The following is a 15,824-nucleotide window of genomic DNA, read 5'->3' as shown; positions in this document are numbered from 1 at the left end:
TAGTACATGCAAGGGCCTGGGTTCCACCCTCAGCACCAGAAAAAAGAAAAGAATCAGTCCTGGGATTACATTCCATTCACGAGCCCTAACCTGGTGTCTCTTCTGTGATGAAAGAGAAGGAAGGGGTGGAGCTCAAAAGAGAGACAGCCTGTGAGCTGGGCAGGGTAGGGATGGTGGTTCTCACAAAACAACCCACCTGCTCCCTTCCATTTCCCAGGTTCAATGCAGTGAGATGTGACCACATGAGAGGAGTGGAAGTGACAGGCACCACTTCTAGACTGGCCTATGCAAAATTCCCTGGTCTCTTTCCCTGTAGAAGGGGCTAACATGGGTGTCTCCATGCACTGATAGAGGTAGGGCTCTGTAGCCTGGGTTTCTAAGGAACCGTGTGGAGCAGAAACAACCTGTGCCACACAGACTAGGAGGGAAAACTTGTGTTATCCAGGGAGAATCCAAAGTTGGTTTCCTTTCTGACTAAGACAGGAGAGTCCTGGGAAGGCTGAATGGAGTAGAAAGCCTTGCAATGGAAGATGGCAGGACAATCTGGGGTCTGAGGCTGAGTAAACAGAAACTACTGTTACTGGTTCCCTCAGTGCTTAGCATTGAAAATATCTGTTGAGTGAACCAAGAAACAAATCAATGGATGAATGAGGAGGAACCAGATTAATCTACCTCCACCCACAGGCTGAGTAAACACTTGTGATGCCATGGCTCTGGGCAAGGCCTTCACAGAACACAAGGGAACACAATGTTCTGCTTCTGGTCCCTAAGGGATGGACAGGATGGCGCCTTTCTTGTAGCCTTACCCTTACTGGTTAGAGGGCTCTTTCTTGGAGTCTCTGGGTAAAGGCTGTGGGCACAAACCACCTGTGGGCAGGGTCATCAGAGGTCACAAAGAAAATCGCCTGCATCAAAAGGACTAAAAGCACGTGCCTAGGAGTTCATTAGTCATTGTGATAGGATGGTGAATGTGGTAACCAGGTACCTGCTCTTCCTTTTGAAGTTTGGGTTCTAGCAGGGAGAACAAGATAAAAAGAATAAGCAAATAAGTCACCTAATCAAATAAAATTACTGCAAACTATGATAAGAGCTAAGAAGGAACAGGGGCCTGATATCAAAAAACACAAGGTTGGTGGACCTGTTTTAGGAAGCCCAGGATCTATCCCATTTCAGAGCTGAAAAGTTATGCTCACAGTAATCATGCACTGCGTAAGGTTCACCTTCCCAGGGCTCAGCCTGGATTCCCCAAAGCCTCAGCATCTGAAAAAGGTCCCCTCTGTCCCATCACTTCTCCAGCCTCAGGGTGGGAGGTGTGTCCTGCTGCATGCTCCCAGCCTCTCTAGCCTGGACACACCCCTAGCTCATGTGGATTCCCACTCCTCCTAGCAGTTGGACCACTGAATGTCTGCTGACCTGAGTGAGATCACAGACCAATGACTAACACCTAAGGAGGAACTACGAGAGAGTAGAGAGATTTCAAGTCATGGCTCTGTCACTAAGGAGACAGCTGCTCAGGTCTTCAGCAGGTCCTCTAGGAACATGTCTCGCCATTTTGGAATGGTGACCAGTTACAAGAGAATCCTTCCCACTACTACAGCCCCCAAGGCCAAGCTCTCCTGCTCAGTATATATGACTACCATGTGGGGCTGCTGGGCAGTGACGCTCTCCCAGCATGTGCTTCCTCAGACGGTACACTGTGTCCTTTAGTGCAGCACTCCCAGGAGGGAGGCACTCCTAGCTCATGTTACTGGTGGGGTCAGTGGGGGCAGAGAGGACAAGTGATTTGTCCAAGGCCATGTAGCAATAAAGAACCAAAGACCAGATAACTCCATGTGCGGGTGGGCCCATTCCCCCAGCAAAGGGAGGCTTTTAAAAAAGGAATCTGATCAGGGAGGCATGTAGGATGGTGGTTAAGAGCACGTTCCAATCCCAGATCCATCACTTGCCAGCTGGGTGACTTTGAACCAAGGGACTCGTTCCCCACCTGTGAGGTGGGCGTAGTAATGGCTCCTACCCCAGGGAGCAAACATATAAGGAGCTGACCTTTGTTCCTCCCTTCCCACCCCCCACAAAAAGAACAGAGGTAGGACCATGCCCACCCTGCCACATTCATACTCCCACGTTACCCCAACCATGAAATCTGCAGTGCCCACCTTGATTTCCCCATTTCCTTCCTCTTCTTCATACCTTCCCACAACTTCCTTACTTCATTCACCACTGTGAATAAGAAGCCCAAAGTCTGCCTGAAATAGCCCTCAGAGGTCCTGCTGGTCCCCCTGGATCCTAAGAAGAGTTGAAGGGTAGGGAGACAGAGAAGCAGCACACTCACCAGGCCCTGGCAGCCCTCCCTTGCCTTCCTCACCTGCAGGATAGAGGTGCGCTGCTCATTCTTGTGCACCTTAGAGGCCAGTCGGTTGAACTCGAGGGCCATGCGGCCCAGGTGGGTGAAGAGCTGGCTGTGGTCGGGCTCCTCAGCGCACACACTCAGGGTGGTCTCCAGGCGCTGCAGGTGGAGCATCAGGTTGCTGTCCTCATGGGGGAGGGGGCCCAGCTCCTGGTGGGGACAAGGGGACATGGACCACTCTTCACTAAGACCTGAACAGGCAATGCCAGCCTGTTTTCCCACTGCTTCCCCATTCCTCATGACTCAGTTTCTCCAGCTGGCCCCAGCTCAGCCCAGGGAAATTCTCCAATTACACAGGTTCCCTGTTTGGGCTGAGTCACAGGGCAGGACCCAGGACTCCCAGGCCACTGGCTGGCTGAACAACACCAGGGCCACTTTCTTCCCACACTCTGGGCCTTGCTGAATATCTGTGGGCAAACCACAGTTTCCCCAGGCCTCAGCACTTCAATCTACTCAATGTACACTCCCTTCCCTCCCTGCCTTGCAGGGCTGATGGGAGGAATGAACCCAGGAGAGCAGCAATCCCAGAGTATTCCTGCATTCGTATCCCTGCTTCTTTAGCTCAGAGACACTGCTGGGGAATGGACCAAACATTCACTTGCCTCTCGGAGGATAAAAACTCAAAAAAGGTTAAGAATCATAGCTCTAGATACTCTAAAGAATCCCAGCCTAGTAAAGTATGTAAGAAATGGAGCAGACTGTGGGCAAATGGACCAAGACCACTTCCTCTGTTCTCTCTAGAACGCTCCTACCAAAGACACTGCCTTGGTTATGACCGTGCCTGGGTCCAAGGACCCACAGTGGCATCTTCCTGAGGATGGCATCAAGCCTGGTCCCCCAGCCAGGCATCTGAGGCCCAACAGCATCAAGTTCGTCCCATGTGCGACAGCAGCCATTAGCCTCCCCACCACTCTCCCTGCCCAAACTCCTGCACCAGGCCCCAGGTTTCTCTGAACTTCATTCCCAGTGTCCTCCTCTGTGTCCCGCTCACCCTGCCCCACAGCCCACGTTCCAGCTCTCACAACATTTATGGGACTCACAGGACATGAGAGTTTCAAGGACCTTGGAGTCCGGACTGGGAAAACAAGGCACAGGGAAAAGGAACTTGCCCACAGCTGCCTGGTGACCCAATGGCAGTCAGCCATGCCTGGCTGAGATCCTGGGCTCTGCCATGCTGACCTTCACCTTCTTTGACTCTGTAGTGCTGGGCACTCAGTGAACACCCATTCCATGTGAGTGCTGTGCTCCACTCAGAGATAGTGCTGCTTCTCTGGTTTTGCACCTCTTCTCCATTGCCTCTTTCCACAAAAGATTCAAGGCAGCCACTGTTGCTCTACTCAAGGCTCACAAGGTGCTTCAAATCCCTTGGATGCCTCTAACTGGCCTACAGGCTTCCAGAAGGCAGGGGCATTCTGGTTTAGGCTCTGCATAAAGTAGGTACATTGTAAGGCCAAGGAGGAACTTATGACAGAGATAAGGTTACAGGTTCAAGGTCACAGAGTGAAACCTTTCTGAGCAGGGGATCTTGTCTCCTTAGCCAGCATCTCAGAGCTCTGTCCAGAATGGGACTAGGGACACAAGGTCCCAAGAGACAAAACAGAGACCATTTCCCAAGCTCAGAGCCACCTGAAGTGGCGATGAGTCTCTCAGTGCTGAAGGCTACTGGCAGGCCACTTGCTGGGGCCTTGAGCAGGAACTGACACAGAAGAAACCAAACCATCAGTGAACAAAGGAACACCATCAACCACCCAGACCTTTGTGAAACAGGCAGTAGGGAATGGTGAATGGTGAGCGTGTGTGCTGCTGACATCATACCCATCTAAAAACTCCAAATAAGAAGAGAGGGAGGATGGGAAGATAGGAATTTAAAGGGGCTCTGAAGAATTTTCCAGAGCTTTCACAACGGTTCTCCAATCATTCTGCCATTTTAAGAGAGAAGGAAGATATAGTTGGGATAAAGACAGCAAGTGGTATAATATACAAAACAAGGAGGCGGGCAGACACTCCAGAGCTGGAAGATGGTGTGTGCGGATGCCTCTGTTGTATACATGTGTGTAAGTAGAGAGTTTAACCTCTAACCTGTGTGCTCCTGGAAGGAGCTGAGAGCCTGCACAAAAGGGTAAATTACTTGCCTTAAGTAGCCTAGGGTCTTCTGGACCCTTTCTACTCCTCCCCCCGACTAGGAGCCCACAGACCCAAAAAGCTGAGTCACAGCCTGCAGAGGTGACTGACCCAGAGGCCAATGTGGCTGGCAAAGTGCCCCAGTTCTCACAACAGTCGACGCCCATGTTCCTTGAGTCAGGGAAGTCATCAGCCAGGGATGTGCATGAGAGCAAGAAGCTCCCCATGTGACTCCAGGGTGCCCAAGGGGTTTGAGTGGTTTGTGTGCCTCTCACACAGGGGCAGGTGACTGAGACAGGGAAACAGTAGGACATGCCACTTACCATCATGTTTCTGGTGTGGCCGCTGCCCTCTGGTGGAGAATTCTGCTCCTCAGCCGGGACCACTTCAAATTCAGAGGAGGTGCCCTGTGTGAAAGGGAGTGAGGGCTGCCCGAGAGTAATGCCCCAGCCCTCTTCTAGCACCCTGCCACTGAGGGCAGCAAGGGCAGATCTCTCCTCACACTGTTTACCCCAGGGCTCTGCCTCTGCATGAGCTACCGTAACTCTCACCATTGTGTAAGCTGAGGTCACAACCGCTCCAGGGCCAGTTTCCTCATTTGTGAAACAGGGATGCTGACCAGCTAATGCTGACTACGCTTCAGGACTACATTTTTTTTGAGGCCTTGTACTTTTAAAATGTTTTCATGAACTCTATGATTCCTCAGAGCAATTCACCGAGTGGATCAGAGCGTCATATCCCGTTGGGATAGATGAGGAAACTGAGGCCATATAGTTAGCTAACATTAAAGCAGGACCTTCCCTAAGAGTGCAAGTCCTGCAATGGCACCAGAGCTGTCTCCTAGGCGCAGATGTCTCTGATGGTTCCCTGGGTAACACAGGCGGCAGTAGTTACCTTTATCAGAAAGCGAAGTTCTATGCCAGCCTAGCCAACCCAGTCCCAGAGATCTTAGAGGAGTGGACTAATCTGAAAAAAGCCCCAAAGATGGTTCAACAGATAACAGACTTTTCCGGGATTCGCCGAAATCTAAGGTGGCCAACAAATCCATATTTTTTCCACACCTCTCAGCTCATTCCAAGTAAAATTCGCTGGTTGCTCAACCAACTAACATCTATGGTTCAGCTGAACTGCACTTGGCCCTAGGCTTTCCACTGAACTTGGTTTGCAGAGACTGTTTCTGCCTTCCCTCGGCCTGGGACAGGCATGACAGAGGGAAGAAACCGCACCCAATGTACAGCTGAACCTCATGGCCACCACAGCCCCAATTCTGGTCTCAGCCCTGCCTTAGGAAGCCCCCTTACACTCTGTACTTCCCCAGTTGTCTGTGGGACCTTGACAGAAGCTTTGTCTCCCTGGACCTGGCTGAAGATGCTAAACTAACTGGTCCATAGGATGCCAAGCAAAACTTCTTAAGCCAAATCTACAGACCATCTTTATAGTGCATATGAGCTCCATGCCACAACTGTCTATTTTCTGAGCACTGTACACAGTCAGTACATACTTCACAGTGCCCAACTTAGGAAATGAGAGCAATTTCTTTTTTTTTTTGGTAAGTACTGAGGTTTGAACTTGGGAACTCACACTTGCTAGACAGGCACTATATCACTTGAGCCACAGCCCTAGCCCTTTTTTATTTTAGTTATTTTTCAGGTAGGGTCTTGAATTTTTGCCAGGAGCTGGCCTCAGATTGCAATCCTCCACCTAGGAGGATCACAGACACATGCCACCATGCCTTGCTTATTTGCTGAGATGGGGGTTTCACTAACTTTTTGCCCAGGTTGGCCTTGAACTTCAATCTTCCTGATCTCCACCTCCTGAGTGGCTGGGATTACAGGCATGAACTACCACATCCAGCTAGAGAAAGTTCTTGCACACACCAGGGTCATCCTGGTAAATTTTAACTATTACTTCCATTTCAAAATGGAGAAACTGATGCCTCCCAGAGCTCGGCCTGACTTGCTCAATGTCTCCTGACTAATCAGAATACAGTGTCTTGATCCCAAACCTCTTCCTTGTATCTGCCAGCAGATACAAGGTCAGGCAACCTCCAGCCACAACTTCAAATGCAACTTACACTGGATGGCGGTTTCAGGACTGGAGCTGGCTTGTCGCTGGAGCACGAATGGGCAATGGGAGGTGCCGGGACATTTGTATCCTTCCCTGGAAAATTAAGAGAGCACGGGTGCAGACACTGGAAGGGGAGAAGCCTCGATCTCAGCCCCTCAAAGACGATGCTTGACAGAAGAGCTCTCAACCAGAGTTCTCCAGGGGAGTTGGGAGGCAGACCCACAAGGCCCAGGTAGCCTTGGAAAACAAATGGCCTAGAATGATGGGAACAGAAAGACCCTCTTCCCTGGACTTAAGTGGGAAAATTCCAAGGTGGCACCATTTCTTGCTACCATGCACCTGCCTCAGTGACAATAAGGACAGTGGTTTACAGTTAACCAAGTGCTGCATAACTATTTTCCTGGTCCTCCTCATGACAGCCCCATATCTCCATTTTAAAAGTAAGGAAACTGAGGCTTGGCAAGGTCCCCAACTTGCACAGTCACAGAGCCAGCAATTGTAAAACCGTGACTTGAATTCTGCTCTACTCCCCTAGCCTTCTGGGTGCTGGCTGCAGAGAGCCTCGTAAGGGTGGTTAAGGATCCTGGCACCAATCAGGAACTCAGATGGACATCAGGACTTGGAATGCTGAAAGGACAAGTAGAGGCTGGAAATGTCTGCTGGCTTGCAACACTGTGGAATCTGAGATCAGCACTTTCCTTTGTCCATTCTGCAAATGTTACCACCAGACAAAGAGAAGGCTGTCACCCATGCTGGGGCGAGGCCGGAAGGTGGCGCTGCAGCAGAGGTATCTGGGGGAGCTTGTCCTCTGTGGTCCCAGACTTTACCCTGGACTTAGACACACAGGACTTCAGCCTCTGGTTATTGTTCCCCTATGATCAGGAGCCCAGATTCTTTTCTGTGCCTCAGCTTCCAGGTTTTTAAAATAGGAGGACCGATGCTGAGTGACAGGAGGTGGCAGCCTCGAGTGCCGTGCCTGACACACAGCATCTGCTGACTAAACATCTGTTGGACAAATAGGCTGATAAAGGTCCTGAGGACATGTCCTGCACTCAGTGGGCCATCGTGATTGATTATCAGTGTCTGCCAGGGTCTCAGGAATGCTGAGTCACAGGCCAATTTCCACAAGATCATCTTGAAGTCCCTTCTAGATCTGACCTTCTAAGGAGCGCAGTAGCCAAAACAGGAATGGGAAGTGGTCTGTGGCCTCGGGATAGTGCTGTGGGTCTCAACATGGAAAGGAAGCTCACTGATTTAGTCTGAGGACAGGGAAGTCAGGGTCACCATATTCCTCTGGTACCTGTGAGCTCGTCCAGGTGGTCGAAGGAGCCTGAGGAGGGGGCAGCTGGTGGGTGTGGCTCGCTGTCTTTAACCAGTTCCTCTGCCTTCTGCCGCAGCCTGGAAGCTTCCATCTGAGACTCCTCCAGAAGTTCCCCTAGGGACAGGGATGGGGACGGAGGAGCAGACAAAGCTCAGCCTGGTGCACTGGCTCTCCCACCTGCCCCACACCTGCCCCTACCTGGCTTTTAAGTCTCAGGTTCTGACTTCACTGCTTTGTGGCCTATTCTGAGCTGCCACCAGAAATAGGTCAGATCAAGGCAGAGGACCAGCAAGCTGGGAAACTGGAAGGAGGAAGCCAAGGAAAACCTCTTGGCCCCTGCATCCTGCACCATCCCACTGCAGGCCCTCCACAGAGTTCTCTAGGGCCTTCTACCTTGCACCTAAGATGGCCACAACTAAGCCAGGGAGACAGGGTGCCCCAGGGCGGAGACCCAGAGTGTACCCACAGCACTCTTTGCCTCCAATTCCCTTCTGCAGCTGCCATTCCAAGCAGGGGACTGCCAAGCAGAAAGGAAGCATTTTTAAAGTCAGGCGAGCTATGCTCGCCTCAAACTGAAGACCAGAGAAGGTGGCAGAGGAAGATCTTCAGGAATTTAGAAAGTGGGGATCCCGAAGGCCTGCATGGAAGAGCTGACCCCAAGCAGGTGCCTAGGACAACTGGCTGATGTGGAGGAAGGCGGGGCTGCTCTAGTCAGAGGGGACAGCTGGAGCAGGACCCAGGAGAGAGGCTGAGGGGCTTGCAGTACCTTGCTTCAAGCCAGCTCTGCCCCTAGCCTGGCACCTCCTGCAGGCCCTGCTGCAGAAGCTCTCCCCATCTCTCATGCCCAGAAAGATACCGTTCTGGTTTCAGGTCCACAAACTGGGCCTTCCATTGTCTCTCTCCCTTCCCACACACCCCTCTTGGACCCTGTAGGCACCTCTGGGGGGTGAGGGATCCGGGCCGGGAATACAGTCAAGTGCATAAAGACACACCTGTTGGCCAGGGAGAAACAGAGGGGCGATTTGGGCAGATACCGCCCTGGCCAGCTGTATTCTCCCCTGCTAGGCGGAGGGGCTAGTGGCTACGCTGTGGGGAGGGGGCCTACCAGCAGGGGGCATGGGCTGCTTTACCTAACATCTTTATCCCTTGCATTTTTTCCTTCAGCCGAGAGTTCTCCTCCACTAGGCGCTCAAGAACAGCTGCCGCCTCTCCCGGAGGTGCACTGCCCCCAGGGTCGTAGATCCGGTAGGGTCCTCTCCCCTCCATGAGTGTGGCTCAGCCCTGCATGGTGCCCACCTGGCTGTAAGGACAACAGCAGTCCATCAGGGCTGGCCAGGCCGTGGGGTATCTTTTCTGGAGAAGCTCTGGTCTGCCAAGGCTCCAAAAAGCAGTCTTCATAACACAGAACAGAACAGATCACTTCAAGCTGGTCTGACCACAGAAGAGCAGAGCAGAATAGTCATCTCCTTTGATCTGGACACTCAGCTTCTAGGTTTTGTTTTTTTTCTTTTTTGGTGGTATTGGGGTTTGAACTCAGGGCCTTTTGCTTGCTAGGCAGGCACTCTACTACTTTAGCCACTCTGACAGCCCTTGGCTTCTATTAATGTAACCCAAGAATGGCTTCTATTTCTTTTAGCAGCCTCACTGTACTGCTGGTTCATTTGGAACAGCAGTCAACTGTAGAGTAAACTAAAACGGTGATCTTCGAAGTGAGAAAGAAAAACCCCAACTAATATTTAATACCCTGTCACCCTCCTCCTTTGGTCTCAGGTCACAAATGGTCTGTCCCTTTCAGTTCTAAGGAACAGAATAATTTTCCATCAAAACATTGTCTATCTGTGCTGTGAGTTTTTTGTATTAAATTCTGCAAAGTGGTTTCAGAGTCCTGGTTCTGTGCCCTCATACACACACTCTCTACTCATCCATTCATCTATCCATCTATCCATCCACCCACCCACCCACCCACACGACAATCACTTATGGAGCTTCCCTTACTAGGCACTACCGAGTGCTGGGGATTACCAGCAAACAAAACAGACAAAATCCCTCAAGGAGACTATGTGCTAATAGTGGAGGCGGTAGGGTGCTGGAAACACAGTATTTTAGGTCATGGAAAAGCCTATGGACAACAGGGACTTTAGTTTTGAATGGAGAAGCAGGAGAGACCTCACAGAGAAGAACATTCTAGGCATAGAACAATAAGGGCAAAGGTCCTGAGGCTGAAATGCTGAGCCAGCCTCTCTAACAAACAACTCACCAACATGCTTCAGCCTCAGAAGCTTTGGGAGCCCTGGAACCTCCCTCCCAAGACTGCCAACCCAAAGGAAAACCTGTTTCACTGAGGCATCCTCTATCCTCTGCAGCCTTTTAAACCTGGTGTCACTGAAAGCCTAAAGTGAGGCAAGGTTAACAGCAATACCACCGCCATTCACCAGTCATCACTGGTGCTAATTAAACATTCAGAAGATTCTGTCCGATCAGCAAGCCTAAGACACACTGGACTTACCCTCGTGTTAAGGGAGGCAAGGGAAGAGCCGGTTATCTGGGCAGATGCAACGCTGGCCAGCCTGCTGGGAGGGCTGAGGCCTTACCTCCTGCTCCACTCCCAGGGATGGGACCCAGGGCTCTCTCAATAGGTCAGGCCAGAGCAGTGGAGGGAGTTCAAGTAGGCTGATAGCCCTGGGCTACTGAGTACCTACAAGCTGCTTCCTGTGCCTAAGAATTGGAGAGGGTTTCACTAAGAGGTTTTGACAAGCAGCCCCTGTCTCCCAAAGGCTGACAAACACGAGATGAACTCATATGGCAATAGGCACCCACACCCTACTGGGCCCCATGGGACAAAGGACAGCTGCCCACGCGCCAACACGAAAGTCACCACTAGCTTGGGGGTGACTTGTTTTTAACCTGAAAGGTCAATGCTACACAGCAGTGCAGCGGGGTGGGTAGAGCACTGAGCTTGACTAGCAGATAGCCAGACCCTCAGAAGTGTTGGTGGCCTGAGAGTCCTGCTGGGCTTGCCCTTCTTCTCCTGAGTTTGCCACCAGGGACGACATGCCTGCCTGGAATGAGCGTGTGCCCATGTGCTGAGACCTTACTGGGTAGAATACACTTCACACATCTTTGTGCTCCTGTCACCACTCCAGGAAGGTGGGCCATCACTGAGAATGGGGAAACTGAGGGCTGCCTTATGTGGTAAGCAGCAGCAGGTGTCGTGATTCCTGTCTGCCACTCTGTAGGCACCCTACACAGACTGCAAGGTGATTTGGGTCATTTTCCCCTCCATGTTTGGCTTATTCGGAAGACTAGAGGCTCTGGGGAGTGGGAACCCAGCCCACCTTGTAGCTCGGGCATATTCAGAGTGAGCCGGAGCAGAGCCTCAGAGCCTTGACAAGCCTCCTTCCAAAGCAAGAAGGCCAAAAAGACCCTGCCCCTCTCCCAGGCCAGGTTCAAGCATTCCAGGTGGTGCCTAACTGCAGCTCCTGACCACAGGCACTGTGCACAATCACACACTTCCAGAACCAGCCAGGTCCCTCAGAGATGTCCAGTGACCAGGTGATAGGCTCAGAACCTGACACCCCCCTCATCCTCCAAACAATACACTACTGCCCAAGGAGTCAACAGAAAGGGCTCACAGGGAGCACAACAGGGAAGGCAGAGCTGTTGTCCCCACTGCAGCCTGGGGTGGGAGAAATCAGGCTGTCAGGCAGGAGGTGGGGGACACTCAGGAGATACAGACTGCTGGGAGAAGCCTTGGGATCAGATGAGCTGCCCAAGGGAGGGCCTTACGCCACAGGCCAGAGAGATAGAGAAGGCCAAGCAGGTACCAGCTGCTAACGCAGGCCCAGCTGGTCCACAGCCTTCTAGGATAACTGCTAGGCAGGAAGGATCTTCTGTCAGCAAGGTTCTGGTAACCTCTCCTGCAGAGGGGACTGTTCTCAGGACAAAAGAGCCAACCCCTTCCAGCCCCCCCACCAATCACTGCTAAAGAGGCAGCCAGCTCAAACCTTCTAAAACAAGACCTTGGCCAAGTGGGAGTAGGGAAGCTTCCCACGGCCTGCCCTGGAGGGGCTCTGGGGCTGCCCAACGGAACCAGAAAGGCCAGGTTTAAGTGCAGAAAGGGGCCCAGGCAGACAGCAGGTCAGACAGCAACTACAGAGCGTGAAGATGAAGATGAAGTGACGCTGTTGAAACTGAAGTCTACAGAGCTGCAAGGAGGCGGGGGAATGGCCCAATTGCAGCCTCACCTCAGAGAGGGCTGAAAGGCCAGGCTCAGAGCTGACTTTACACCCCAGCATCTGCACCCAATGTCTCAGCCTGTCTGTGATGGTCTAGCCATTAGCCATACTGTGGTAGCTGGAGGTGTGGGGGTGGCGTGCCAGGGAGGACGGGGGTGGGGGAATGGCAGGGAGGGCTTCCAGACCCCCAAATGATATTAATTTGCATAGCCAGTAACATTTGCTTAATATTTAAGACTTTCCCAAGCTTTGATTTTCCACCTGATGGCACAACAGCTCTGGGAAGAAGGCAGGGCTGACGTGTCTGACAGATGAGTGCACTGAAGCCCAGTGTGGGGACTTTAGGAGTTCATTTATTTTACTTATTCATTTACTTACTGTACTGGGTTTTGAAGTCAGGGCCCTGTGCTTACTATGCGAGTACTCTACCACTTGAGACAAGCTCTAGTCCTTTTTGCTTTGGTTATTTTTCAGATAGGATCTCCCACTTTGTTTCTTTCTTTTTTTTTTTTTTTGTCTAGGCCCACCTCAGACCATAATTCTCTTACCTATGGCTCCTGTGCAGCTGGGATTACAAATATGCAGCACCACAGGGATTACAGATATGAAGCACCACACCTAGCCTGTGTGAGATGGGGTGGGGGGGAGTGGTTTCACTTTTTGCCTAGGCTGGCTTCAAACCTCAGTCTTCCCGATCTCTATCTCTCGAGTAGCTGGGATTAGAGATGTGAGCTACCTCACCCAGCCCAGGAGTCCAATTTAATGGCTCTGTTACTAGCTGCATCCTAGGCCCAGATATCCAGTGCAGCCCTGGAGGAAGTAAAGATCTCCCTGGCCCAGCAAAACATCTGCGGCAAGTCTCTGGTCCTGGGAGTCAGAAGGTCATGGTGGCCAATGCTTACCTACCCAGCTGAGGCAGGGGCTGCCAGCGATGTTCACAGATGGGTCAGGGACAAAGGGGTGAAAGGAAGGGGTCTCCAGAACACAAAGTCAGAGGGGCTGGTGTCCACTTTGTTACACTATCTCAGGCTCATGGCCAAAGGAGGAGCCTGGGCTAGACAGAAACTGGGTGACATCCTAACGCTGGCCTAAAGATCTGAATGACCCCAGGCTTGGAATGTGGTGGCAAGTTAAGGCAAGAGAGGGAAGCAGCCTCTGGACATAACGCAGCCTTGCAATCAGGAAGAAGGGTCTACACTGAGCAGAGGGCAGTGAGGCACTCGTCGTCACACTGAAGGAGTGTGCAAGCACAAGACCCTGGAGGCAGGCCCTCCTCCAACATGGCGCCCAGGCTTCACCTGCACTAGGCCTGCTGCCCACCCCTGAAGGCTGTGGGATGTGGGGCAGTCACTCACCTCTCCTGAGCCTTAGTTGCTCAAGTGCAAAACAGAAATAATAGAACCTACCTGGTGTAAGATCAAAGACATTAAATGAGACATTACTCTACAAGAAATGTATATTCATTTTCTAATGAAATTTCCTAAATAATATGCTTAGAAAATGCCAAGGCAGCCCCTCAACTGTGCCCAACTAATCTACGGGTCACAGCCCTGCCATTCTTCAGTCAGCTCAGGAGCCAGGGTATGCTCTTCCACTCAATTTCTTTTTCTTTTTTCTTAAGCTGCCATGAACTCACATTGCAAACCAAGCAAAATTCACTTCAGGCTCTTGTTTTATGATGACTTCCAGTCCTCCCTTCCCCACCAGTTTTAAGGCTGGGAAAACCATGGCCCCAGGTCTATGTGTCAAGGGCCAGGCTGCATTTTTAGGACAGTATGCATGATGCAACAATGGTGGATCCTTGTCATCTGACACTGGCTCACACATGGGATGCATGACACCAAGAGGGTCCTGCTCAGTGGATGGTGGCACTGGGCATGACCGCACGGTTACCAGTTGGAATGACTGGACCGCTTTGGTGGGGAGCACTGTGCATGTTGGGGGTGGGGTATAAATAGGAAGCTCCTGTACTTTCCTCTCAATTTCACTGTGAGCCAGGCACTGGTGGTTCACACCTGTAATCCTGTCTACTCAGGAGGCAGAGATCAGGAGGATTGTGGTTTGAAGCCAGACCAGGAAAGAATTCATGGGACCCTACCTTGAAAAAAACGCATCACTCTGACCCTACAACTACTCTAAAAAAAAAAACCCGAAGTTTTTAGTTAAAAAACAAAAGCAAAGCTAGAGCACGCTGCGTTCTCTTGTTGAGTGTCAGTAGCTGGTCAGTGACAACTGGGCTCCTCCTATAGACAAGCATCCTACAGACTGGATGCTTGGCAGAACTGCCCAGCATCCCCAGCAGAAAGGAGCCCTGGACCTCACTCACTGATCTTGGGCATAGATTCAGGGATGACAAGGCCACTGTGGGATCTGGGGCTCAGGAAGCATGGGTTCTGGGCAAGGTACCTCCTTCCATGGAGGAGACCTGTGCTGTGTTATCACCTCGGTCCACTCCCTTTTCATTTGGAGAAGGCTACTGTCCCCAGCTAAATCCCCTAGGCCCATGTAGATTTCCACCGGTCCCCATAAAAGCACTCAGGGTGGGGTTGCCTCCCCAAAGCTGGTGCTTGATGGCTGTCTGCAGCCTGTCACCAGGTCCCACCCTCCACCCTGACATGCCTGCGGACTCTGGCCCAAACACAGCACACACCCCACACCCTTCTACCTCCTCACATGGGGAAGCAGACTCAGAGAGGTTAAGTTGTTTGCCTGAGGATGTACAGCTAGTCTGTGGTAGAACAAATAATCCAGCCTTGGTCTGTGGAGCCCCAACACAGGCGTACTTCCCATGGTCCTGCACTGCCCAGTGAGGCAGGTGGTCAAGGCTCAGAGGGAGGTCAGTAGACCACTGTCCAGCCCCCAGAACTGCCGCAGGCCCCCAGCCCCTGGCTTGCAAGTCTAACCAACATGCCCCCAGGGCTCAGCCTGCCCCATCTGAAGTCAGCAGGGCTTAGCGCCTCAGGAGGGAGGTAAGCCCAGGGGACAGTCCTATGCTTGTCAAATCCAGAGGGCCCTGGCGACTCCGGCTGGCCATCTCTGGTGAGCCAGTCCTCGGCCCTTTCTCCCCAAGGTGACCCTAGGCAGCCAGCACAAGGTGTGGATGCGTGGCTCCCTGTTCTGCCTCCCTTGTCCCTGCTCTGCCCTTGGGTCCTGGGTGGGGTGTAGGGAGCAAGATGATGCTCTTCTCCACATTGGCCCTGAGCTCTGGAACCTCACATGCTGCCTTGTGGTGATCAGCCCTCATTCCCCGCACTGTCCCCACAGGGACTGCTATTCCTCTCCTGCCTATAGCTGGTCCAAGAGCTGGGGACAGCACTCCAGGTACAGTGTGCCTGACCAAATGCAGAGGAACTCTCTTCTCCACTTCTAGATATCACAGTTTATTGACAGAGCCTTGATCTATATTTGTGTCTTATAGCCGGGTCACCTACAGCAAAGTGCCTGCTACAGTTTGGAGTTGATGTTCCTCAAAGTCCCATGTGTTAAAGGCCTGGTCCCCAGGGAGGCACCACTGGAAGATGGTGGAACTTTGAGAGGTGGGGTCTTGTGGGAGGTGCTTAGGCCAATGGGGGCATACTCTCAAGAGGGGATTGAGAACTCAGCATCTTCCCTTTCTTTTTTTTTTCTGGCTGATGGGTAAGTGGCTCTGTGCTGCCATGTGTCCCTGCCATGATGT

At 52.0% G+C, this 15,824-nt stretch overlaps 1 protein-coding gene across 6 annotated transcripts in view; it reads right to left on the bottom strand.

The window, feature by feature from the left end:
• The window catches only part of Tnip1 (TNFAIP3 interacting protein 1), a 52,356-nt gene that overhangs the window by 23,582 nt on the left and 12,950 nt on the right, over positions 1-15,824 (bottom strand). For 5 of the 6 annotated variants that reach the window (XM_020176200.2, XM_020176199.2, XM_074057165.1 and 2 more), the window contains exons 2-6: positions 9,044-9,213; positions 7,893-8,027; positions 6,600-6,685; positions 4,849-4,932; positions 2,363-2,554 (exon numbers count right to left, since the gene is read on the bottom strand). In XM_020176200.2, coding sequence (XP_020031789.2) covers positions 2,363-2,554; positions 4,849-4,932; positions 6,600-6,685; positions 7,893-8,027; positions 9,044-9,179 — 633 coding nt within the window. In that variant the 5' untranslated portion in view covers positions 9,180-9,213. The remainder of the gene's footprint in view (positions 1-2,362; positions 2,555-4,848; positions 4,933-6,599; positions 6,686-7,892; positions 8,028-9,043; positions 9,214-15,824) is intronic. The other variant, XM_074057167.1, reaches the window with a different exon arrangement.

Source organism: Castor canadensis, chromosome 16 (genome assembly GCF_047511655.1).
Source record: "Castor canadensis chromosome 16, mCasCan1.hap1v2, whole genome shotgun sequence".
In the NCBI taxonomy this organism is placed as follows: Eukaryota; Metazoa; Chordata; class Mammalia; order Rodentia; family Castoridae; genus Castor; species Castor canadensis.
The sequence above is the reverse complement of the archived record's forward strand: the minus strand, read 5'-3'. Positions and strand labels throughout refer to the sequence as shown.